Source organism: Asterias amurensis, chromosome 4 (genome assembly GCF_032118995.1).
Source record: "Asterias amurensis chromosome 4, ASM3211899v1".
NCBI lineage: Eukaryota > Metazoa > Echinodermata > Asteroidea > Forcipulatida > Asteriidae > Asterias > Asterias amurensis.
Window position 1 is genome coordinate 19,337,298 of NC_092651.1, and position 11,388 is coordinate 19,348,685.

Below are 11,388 nucleotides of genomic sequence, written 5' to 3' on the forward strand. Positions count from 1 at the left end.
CTGGAAACCTTATGTACATAATGACGTCATTTTAGTTGGACACCCTCGGATAGTTATCAAAAGAAGGTACATGTACCTCATTGACCCGTCCTGTGCGCTGTGCATACATAGCTGCACGTTTCTATCACTATTTTACCTCCCAAGATGGCGGCTTTATGATGACAATGCATAAGGTCCATTTAGTAGGTGAACATGGAAGGTCAACAACACCACTTTAGAGGTGCAATCAACAAATGGCAACTTTCCATAAACTGTTAGCAACTTTTCACAAATCAAACTGTTCATTTTTGACCTACATGTAGATGCAATTTCATAGAACTGCTGAGCACAAACAGTAGCTAAGCACAAATCAATTATGCTTACCAGATTTTGTTTACCAGCCAAAATACCATCATGTCAAATGGACTATTTGTGACTGGTATCATGCAACAAACATCAGTAAAAACATTTAGCATTTCACATACTCAAAATGAACCTGTTAGTGGACTCTTTTATATTCTGTCATTGCAAAAATGTCCTCTTTAATAAGTGTTCTGCAATTAATTTCACAACAATGTGATAAAAATTCCTCCTGTCATATATCTGTATTATATATGTATTGCATATAATATAAAATGTTCACCTAATTACAAGTATACATTAATTTTGACACAAATATGGACAGGAAGTTAACAGATGGGTTACAAAATTATTACAAAATTACATTAAAAATCACAAAAGTTTTACCCATACACCAATGTGTTCAAAGCACCGTTACTCGGAGTAACTTTCTCCCGAGTCCTGTAAGCATCTGCAAATATTTTTCTTTATCCCTGATGAATATTGAACATCCACTAACATTTAATTAAAATGTGTAACCAGTCAAGTAATACACAACACTTTACCCTCCCTCTTTCTTTAAATTAATCCGAAACAAATATAGAGTACCTTGAAAGAAACAATGAGTGAAAGATAGATTCAAGTAAGCAGATTACAATTACGCAGCTTCAAACAAATAAAATTGGAAGTGAGACTTATAGCCATTGGACCCTTTCGGTACAGAAAAAAAAAAAGTTCACAGATTTACAAATAACTTACAGGGTTAACAGAAGGTAATGGTGAAAGACTTCTCTTGAAATATTATTCCATGAAATGCTTTACTTTTTGAGAAATCGGTGAAACAATATAAATTCTTGTTAGCGAGAATTACAGATTTATTTTAAACTGATGTCATGACACGGCGAAACGCGCGGAAACAAGAGTGGGTTTTCCCGTTATTTTCTCCCGACTCCGATGACCAATTGAGCCTAAATTTTCACAGGTTTGTTATTTTATATATAAGTTTTGATGCACGAAGTATGGGACTTGGACAATGCTGTTTACCGAAAGTGTATAATGGCTTTAAAACAGTGTAAAGAACTAGCCTGGCGAGTATGCACATGAAGACTGTTCCAAAGAAATGGATTAGGGTAAGAATATGATCTTTGACCATAAAAAATGGGAGAAGCTCTTGTAGTTGTGGTGAGAAAAGAATGTTGAGATGATTTTAAAGTTCAATTTGGCAAATAGGTAAACAAGATCACAGAAGTGTGGAAAGCTTGACTGAAAGCTTGACTGAAAGCTGACAGCCAGGTATTTTGAGCAAAAGTTACTTCATTAGTGCAGAGTGCTATTGCATAGTGTGCACTTTCCAAAATAAATGATCAGATTAAATATTAGCATACAAATATGTAGAAAAAGGAAACATTTCAGTAGGAATAATATATGAATGTGCACTTTCTCGTATAGCAACATTTAACACTGTAAATGCTACTACTCTTTTTCCATGGCTCCATGTACAAATTTGTGAACATTTTTCTTTTCTTTGGACTTTGGACGAGGATGCCCAATTTGGTAATCATGCCCAATTTTGATAGGTTTAATGATATAAACATGAACGTCAATTGCCAAAATTGGAAACAGAGGTTAAGTCTCTGGTTTCCTTTGTTGATTGGTCAAATATTATTATTATTATTATTACTATTATAAATTGTACTTCCATATCAGTTTTATTTCATTAGCCATAAAAATATGCTAAACTAAAGTATTTGAAGAAACCAAAGTGAGCCCATGTAAAAAACCAAATATGGTTTGGGACCAACTTGGTCCCGGAAGTTTTAATACGCACAAGACTTGAATAGTTTATGGAAGCACATCAGGGAATTGAGACAGCAGTGTCTGAGGTCTGTAACTGTAGGGTGCATAACTAAGAGCCTTATACCCGTTCCGACAGGCGCTCCAGAGTCGCGCTGAACCAAATAGATTAGGAGCGACTCTGGGTCGATCCAGACAAACTTAACAAAACATTTATATTAGGTTCAGCTCAAGACATGATCGACGTCTAAAACCAAGGCACTCCAGAGTCATTCTGAATGTCTGCAACAGTCGATCTTTCGACTTCTAGCGCATCCAGTCGCTCCTAACTGTTTCAGACGTCAGAATTTGGTTAAGCACGACTCTGGAGCGCCCCTCTGAAACAGGTGTTACGAGGCATAAAGTACACATCCTTCCTGTGCAAGTTGACACATAGCACCCAAGGACCTGTTCCTTCAAATAGAAGACCAGTTTCTTCTAAAAAAATCTATTCCGCGGAAGTAGAATAAAGCAACACAGTTCTCTAAAGAGCAAAATCTACCTGGCAAGTAGACACACACAGTCATGGCGTTACCGCAAACCAAATAATATTGAATTTTAGTCAATACCATTCTACAAATATATTTTCATTTATTAATTCTGGTTGTGGAGCCAAGGGCTCTCAGAAAAGCAAACTAATAACCACTGTACTAGCCAACAACCTAATGGAGAGAAGAAAAAGAAGTTTCAGATTTAGATGTGAGAGGAAAACCCCAAAGAATTTTGGATCGAATATAAATCCATACCAGTACCATTAATAAACAATCTCTTTAATATAGACATTTCAATTACTGAAAATTAAACCAGCTGATAAGTGGTTCCGGTTATTTATAAGATTCTTTCTCAATTAGATTAAGAGTTGATGTATAAATATTTACACAATATAAATTTCAACCTACTTTAAGAGATTTGGTTGCTAATTTGATTAACTAAAGCTGCCAATTATTCACTTTTGAAGCTAATACTAGTCAGAGTTAAACATGAAACCCCAAAATTATGTTGCACACTGACCATTAAATTATTGATAGTACTTTAGTAAGAAAAAAAAGATAGAACAAATTTATATTTACTATTTTGCGTTCCTTTTTTTTTTTACATCACATCCAAAGGGCAAAGTTATTATGGTTCACATCCAAAGGGCAAAGTTATTATGGTTAAGAATATGCTGAAGTGCCATGACCTAGACTCGAACCCAGATTCTGCTGATCAGAAACACGAAAGCTTGAGACATGTGCTCTTAACTGCTCGCTATGAACGGCTGATAAGACAGCATGGTGTTAGTAATAAATATAAACAATGCTTATAAAGACCCCTTGCAATTGGCGCAGCGTACTCACATGTGCCTTTCCTGGGTGTCATTTTGGGAGTCAAAACCGTATACGGTATACAAGCATGCACAAAAGAGAGTTGACACCCAAAATTGCGCGCATTGTTTGGAGGCGCATTCTGTTTTGTGTAAGAAATCAATAGCTCCCCCTTGCATAACACGGAAAGCTACAGGTGCGCTGAGGTCACGGGCACGTATTTACGCACAGAGAACACCTACTGTGCAATGATCTGCCTCCTTTTTGAATGTGTGACGTCATATGAAAAGGGTCTAAGGGAGCAAAATATTTGCAGCACAAACAATATGAAGCATGTTGACGTGAACAGAATATGCTGATAGTTGTACATTGTAGCAACACTTAAGTGCCATGTCACACAAGGCAATAATTACAGGCAACCAGTTCCAGGTAATCTCCAACAAGAAAAGCCATTCACATTTCAATGTCCACATATTTTTCTTGGGGACTGGCATACATTGTTTGAAGAATGACTCGAGTGCAAACCAACCAAAGTGGTCCTGTAGCATGCACTGTAGTTGGTTGCCTCCAAGTTGCCCATAAGAGTTGCCTTGTGTGACAAGGTCCTTTAGGCCGAGTCACACTGCAGCAATAACGAAAACGATAACGACACAAAGAGAAAGCATTCTGAATTGCTCCACACAGAATACGCCCACGCTTACTCACCCAATCGAGGGTGTGCATTTTTAACGATCTCGTTTTCATTATCGAGGCCTGTGTGACAGGGCCTCTAGACTTCACTTTGAGTGTGAATCTTCATCATCTTTTGGTCAGCTCCTCCACAGATGGAAGGTCCACATTGCTCTCCTCAAGAGACTGTCTGGTGCTGGATTTACGAACTTTCTTCTTGGATTGACCGGACGATCTCTGCCGAGACAACCAGAGAGGATACACTTATTTAAAACGATTTCCCAAATCTAAGTGATTCACATTTAACATTTCTATATTAAAATACAGACAGCAGTGGTATGATAATGTATGTAAGGCATGAAATCTGACCCTCACACAAGAAAAGAACAACTTTACAGAGTGCAAGGGCTGACATGGACATATCGTTTAAGCTTCTATCAACTTTTCAGGCTAATGAAGAACAATTTTGCTGATTATTCTGAAGGAATCAAAAAAGTCAGATTAAAGTAGGAAGGATACAACTGAGATGTGAATTTTTTTGCGTATAGGCCCTAATTCACTTGTATCAGCCCGCAATTTGCGCATACCAGCTCGATTCACTACCTTTGGGAGAACCCTAATTAACAACTTTACAGATTTGGGGGCGGCTTTTGAAGTAATGGACCATTCCTTTATGTATTTTGTAAAGCTCATTTGAGGGAGGGGGGGGGGGCAAGAGGGGGAAAGCAAAGGTCTGAGAAGGAGGCACTAGGTTAAATAGTAAATAATAAATACTTTTCACATTTATCTTTCAAAAGAAATTTTAAAATAAGAACATTTTTGGATTTACCCGTTTAGTCCTGGATGACTTGATGGATAACTGATGCTTATAGATTCTCTCCCCTTCTTGTCTCTCGGAGGTTGTGATAGCTTTATCGTCCAGCATTGTTAAATTTGGCAACTGGCTGATAACATAGTGTCTGAATTTAAAAATCAAAATGAACAATAATTAGAGCGATGTTTGAAGATGGGGGATAATAGACTGCGAAAAATGCATTAACAAATTGCATTCATTGTCCGTTTTATATAACTCACACATACTCACAAATGTACAAGTACATGTATGTAGACCCTCTGTCATTTGAAATTTGTTCACAATAAAAAATAATTAAAATAAACGTCCACCCTACACTAAATAAAACAGACGGCTGTATGTTCACACGAAGTATCCCCTTGCCTCACTTGACAACAGGACATCAATTGCATGTGAAAATGCATCGTTAAAATGAAAGATTCTATCACTCGGTCAACTAATAATAGATGCAAGACTCAAATATGATAAAAGGAAAAATTATGAAGTATTAATACCCTGCTGATTTAGAACACGTCAAGAGGTATAAACAGTTAAATAGGTGCAAAAAACTTTTGTAATAATAAAGTTCTTTAAAATGACTACAGAAAAGCGTCCTAGATATACAGAGAAATTCATTTCTCAGGAAAACCGAAAGGGAGTTAACTATTGTAAGGTAGAAGTTTAAAATAAATGGAAGAAACCACATCCACGCTACAAATATTTTAGTAAGATTATCTTGTCTTGTAGCAAATGATGAAAATACGAAGAAGAACCTAAACTAACCGGGAGGAAAGTAGTGAATGGCAAATTGGACATTAAAAATATCTTTCAGCTTCAGAAATTTATATTTGAAACAGATAGGAGTTGATACATTGTGCATTGTACTGGACAAGCCACACGTAAATGTACGCTGGGCTAGTGTTAACGGCGAGCGAGCCCTGCACAGATTTAAAGGCAGTGGACACTATTGGTAACTACTCAAAATAATTGTAAGCTTAACAACTTACTTGATAACGAGTAATGGGGAGAGGTTGATAGTATCAAACATTGTGAGAAACAGCTCCCTCTGAAGTAATGTAGTTTTTGAGAAAGAAGTAATTTTCCGCAAATTTGATTTTGAGACTTAGAATTACAGTTTGAGGTCTCGAAATCAAGCATCTGAAAGCACACAACTTCGTGTGACAAGGGTGTTTTTTTCTTCATTATTATCTCGCAATTTCGACGACCAATTGAGCTCATATTTTCACAGGTTTGTTATTTTATGCATATATGTTGAGATACACCAAGTGAGAAGACTGGTCTTTGACAATAACCAATAGTGTCAAGTGTCTTTAAACTGCGCAAATTGATACTTTATTTATGTCATTACAGACTATATTGGGTAAAGCCAGGACAACAAAACTATACATACAACTGTACATTAGGATACATAATACCGAATCATCTGAGCAGCAGTGTTCTGTTGACCTGTACATTATAATTTACTTTTTTTTCTTCAGGAAATCCTAGTACTAAGATGGCCTTGGAGAAAATGAGCCACAAGGAAATAAAAAAGCAGACCAATGACTAATCATATAAAATAGAATAAACTGAAATTAGCATATATTATAAAAAAAACAGAGCAAATTAAGTACAAAAGTGGATATATAGTGTCTACTTTACTTTCTTGAGAAAATAGGGAAAAAACATGCTGAAGCCTTCATGTAGCAAAGTCATAGACTAACTTGAAAACACAATAGATGTTGATTTTGCACTGATATAAAGGGTGTTGTTTAGTTTTTACCCTTACACTGTACACTCTGTGTATTGAATTAAAGGCAGTGGACACTATTAGTAATTACTCAAAATAATTATTAGCATAAAACCTTTCATGGTAGCGAGTAATGGGGAGAAGCTGATAGTATAAAACTTTGTGAGAAACGGCTCCCTTTAAAAAATTTAAAATGGTTGATCATCTTTTTGCGGATGGAAAGGAAGGGATTTTTTTTTTTTTTTTTATAGTTTTGTTGACATGCCAAATATGAAATCAAGAATAAAGAAATCATCACCATCACTATAAAACAGAGGATTTGTGTGTTTTAGATGTTTTTAATAGTTTTGTCAAACAAATTTAACTCCTAGATGACATTTTCTGTAAACTTTTTCAAACAACCATGCACAGTGTAGCCCAAGTAAATATTTGAAGAATTGTTCTTGCTTTGCCAACATGAATAAAAACCTTCTTTTCAAACCTGTACATTTTGAAAAAAATATCAGCTGAAAAATCTGGGCAGTAAAAGTTTAAAGAGATATCCAGACATGGAAAATAAAAATAAAATTAAAAAAAATGGGGTCGGGGTTTTGAACGGTCGGGCAGGGACGATCAACAATTTTTTTTTATGTGGCCTAATGTAGTTTTCGAGAAAGAAGTAATTTTCCACGAATTTGATTTCAAGACCTCAGATTTAGAATTTGAGGTCTCGAAATCAAGCATCTGAAAGCACACAACTTCGTGTGACAAGGGTGTTTTTTCGCAGGTTTGTTATTTTATGCATGTTGAAATATATATATTTATAATATATATTTTATGCATACTGTATTCTCAGTACTTTCCTGAGGTCTTTGAACACAAATCCATAGGCAAACCAATCAAGATTTCGTTTTCACCGAATTCAGCAACGATTTAATATTTAACTAAAAAATAGTTCACAAACCTGTAGTCTAGATACTGTTCATACGACCCTCCGTTGAAGAAACTCGGTGCAGCCGGGTTGTTTATCATACTCAAGTATTGAAGATCCGGGAATGCCTTGGCAACGGTCTCAATGAATACCGTCAGGTTGGCGATGCGATTCCTATTGACCCACAGAATCGTGATATTGGGAAGGGACGGGAACTTTACATGGGATTTCAGGCTGTTGTTGTCCAGGATGAGAGTGTGGATGTTTTGGAAGGTCTCCAAAGAGCGCAGGTCACTGTAGACAATGGTAGAGGGTGGAGTTTATCAAGATTCTTTCATTGGTAATCTCTCTTCAAAATTAATGGCAATACACATTTGCTTGGTTGCATTAGTAGAAGTACAGCTTTCTATAATTTGAAGCATATTTTGAGAATAATTTCACTTCAGAGTCTTATGTGGTTATGGAAAAAAGATGTAAGTTTTGGTCAAAACAAAATTGAATTTGAGAAGAGGTAGAATTCCTGAACGTCAACTTTTTAGCATATTTAATTTATTACATTAATTTAATAACACTACAGCATACAGTATGCTCAATCCTCACTTTTAAGTTATTAATAGTAAGCACAAAAAATGTGCTATATTAAAAATGATGGAGCACAAATTAAGCCATAAGCCTTTTTGAGGTATGGCGGACACAATGCTACAACACTGTAAAGTTGTGGTAAATGTGTGCGTATTGACCATTAGAAATAGAACGTATGTTATTCAGTGAAGTGCGCATTTTAGGCGACGCTGCGTTTACACGTAAACCTAATGACCACCAACATGGTGAGCGTGGCATAAGTCGCACCGCGTATTACACGCGTATCACGTCCGCCATACCTCAAAAAGGCTTATGGGGTCTGAGCTGTTGGTTTTGAGAAGTGGTATCTTTCCTCGACCTCCACCTCGTAGGGTCCCTGTTCAAATGCCATCGTGGGGCACCATGTGGATGGGGTTTTCAGCCCATACAGGACTGCGTGGGTTTTCCCTGCAATTTCTCTGGGGTTTTCCTCCCACATCTAAAACTGAAATTCCTTCTTTGTCTTCTTTCCATTGGGTTCTTGGCTATGATTAAAAAGTGCACTTTTCTGAGAGTCCTTGGCTTCACAACCATTATCTAATCAATAAAATATACGGCTAGATTTATAGTTTTAAAATATACCTGAAATTGTTGTGGCTTAAATCCAGGACCTGTGCTTTGCTTGAGTATTTTGAGATGATATCGTTGTCGAGTTCTGTCAGATCGTTGAAGGCCAATGAAACCCTGCTGCTCTCGTCCATGACTGCTTTGGCACGTTCTAAGCTTACTTACAGTTCGCAAAATCCTTCTCAGCACTTGGGTATTATTGTATTACATCTATTAAAAAAAAAAAAATTTGGGTTGGACAAAGGAAAACTTGAACCTGTGTCCTCCGCACTAACGTACCCTCTCTCTACCAACTTAGCTATCTCCACATTGATAGAAGAACGAACCTCATATAGTTCTAGGTTTACAGCTTAGCTATCTAGCCCTGATGTTGGCGGGAAAAATGTAAACAAAACTTTCAAATCACTAAAATATTCCATGCTAAGCAAATTTCTGTGCTAATAGCAGCTGGGGCTGGGCCCAGAAAATTGGGCCCTGGTTGGACTCCTCTGTTGGGGTCAACGGTACAGTTGTGCTGAATGTGGTTGTCTTGCTCTCAGACCTACCAAGTCTCACGCATTAGGGGTCTGTCTCACGCTCCTCACCCGCACCGCAAACATTTTCTCAAGCATTTGGGCCAGACCGGGAAAAAAAATAATAATAATGCACAATCTTCAGATTGCACACAGTTTTTCAGAATTATCAACTTATCAAAAGTCTCACGCATAGCTGGCCTCTGAACTTTGCATCTCTGCTCTGTGCTCTTGGAGTCCTTGGACATTGGTATGGTAATGGTATTGGTAGCCCCACTTTTGTGACCAACTCTTAATCTTAACCGCACATCAAATAAAATAAAATTTGACAGCACACATGGGATACCTTACATGTCTTATATATTTATCTTTATAAATTGACATAACTCCATTGTATTTTAAGCTATGAAGCTGATTTAAAGCACAATTGAACTTCTCGTGGAACAAGCTTTCCATTGATATCAACTGTGTAGAGTAATATGTTATGCAAAACCCCCCAAACTCCCTACAATGGGGGGAGCTAATAGTAGGAAATCTAACAGATAAACCAGACCTGTCTTATAAAAAACACCAACATTGAACATGTCACATCACCTGCAGTAGTACCAACCATGGAGGTAGAATTCTACCTCCATGTACCAACCATGGGCGCGCGGCCGCCCCACCCTCATCAGTCTGTTTCTACCTCCATGGTTAAAATCAATTTAAATGCATTACAATTAAAGAACGGACTACTCCCCCCCGCCCCCCATAACATATCATGATAAACAATGCTGTATAAACTTTTTTTAAACTTACTTTATTTCGTGACACACCTGTCCTGTTTTGATTTCTGTGTGATGACACTGTCCACTGACACGAACTGCATATCAAGACAATCAGCTATAAGTAGGCCGGGGAGAGGTGGATTTTATACAGCGCCCTCTAGCGACATGGAATATTCCAGTGTCAAGAAACACACAACAAAATGACATAACAATCAAATATTCCCTTTTTTTTTCTCAGCATGATTTGCCTTTGAAAGTTTCCCAACATTACAATCATAATTGCAAAAAACTATGGAGGAAACAAACTTCCTCCATTTGAATCTGACTACTTTTTTTCAATTTCTGTCTCTATGGTATTCAACATCAGCCTGTTCAGCCATTTTGACTTTGAAATTAGGTGGCCACAGCACTATGAAACATTAGGTTTTGGGTAAAATTATCTGCTCAATACACAAGTCTAATGAGGATATACCCATGAATACCGGGAAAATACACCCTTTTTTTGTAGGAACATTACCTTTGCGCTGTTTCCCACTGCGAGGAAAGTCGCTTCAGTTTTGCAATCGCCTGAAGTTTGAACACGGCTCTATTGGCTCTTTTACGTGCAGTACACACAGAACCATTGGCTTTCTGTCTCAACTAAAAGTGCCTAGCTAAGGATCAAAGTGTCAAAACTAGGGGCCTTTCTCAAACCACGGCTTGGGCTCCGGCTCAGGCTCCGCGCGCTGTGTACGCAGCTCGGCCTTTAACATGCATTTTCAGCGCGTATTGCCGAGTGTACCAGCACGCGGAGCCTGAGCCGGAGCCTAAGCCGAGGTTTGAGAAAGGCCTTAGGACTCGAACCAACACTCAGCTAATCATTATAACAAAAGAACTCAAGTCTGGTGCACTAAACCGCTCGAGCCTGACACGCCACTTCTTTATGAAACAGAACACATGTTAAACAATTCAGCCTACAAAAAATAAATACAATAAAACACTTTGATATTTTTTTACTTTTTTTTTAATTAAAGAAAGGACATAAACAATAACAAACAGTAGAGAAAGGAAAATAACTACACAGATTTTATCACAGTTCTACGAACTACGTACTTACAAACTCGGGACAAAAACAGTTTGGGCCCAACTTAAAGCTGTTAAGCAGAAAATACTTGCTAAACAAAACAAAGAGTGGGGCACCAGTTTCAACAACGTAAACTTAGGGGTAATGGTAACCTGATTCTGCAAGAGTTGTCAATGCTTAGCAAGTGTTTGTGTGTACAATACAAGCTTCATCAAATTGGGCTTGAATTGTATAGAAAACCA

General features: G+C 37.4%; 1 protein-coding gene across 1 annotated transcript; it reads right to left on the reverse strand.

Annotated features, from left to right (window-relative positions):
• Positions 1-519: 519 nt before the first annotated feature.
• Positions 520-10,191, reverse strand: LOC139936389 (leucine-rich melanocyte differentiation-associated protein-like). The gene is made up of 5 exons (XM_071931199.1): positions 10,115-10,191; positions 8,820-9,014; positions 7,650-7,910; positions 4,954-5,083; positions 520-4,361 (listed from the first exon to the last, which is right to left on the reverse strand). The coding sequence occupies exons 2-5, from the start codon at positions 8,936-8,938 to the stop codon at positions 4,254-4,256; spliced, it is 618 nt and encodes a 205-aa protein (XP_071787300.1). The 5' UTR covers positions 8,939-9,014; positions 10,115-10,191; the 3' UTR covers positions 520-4,253.
• Positions 10,192-11,388: the final 1,197 nt, after the last annotated feature.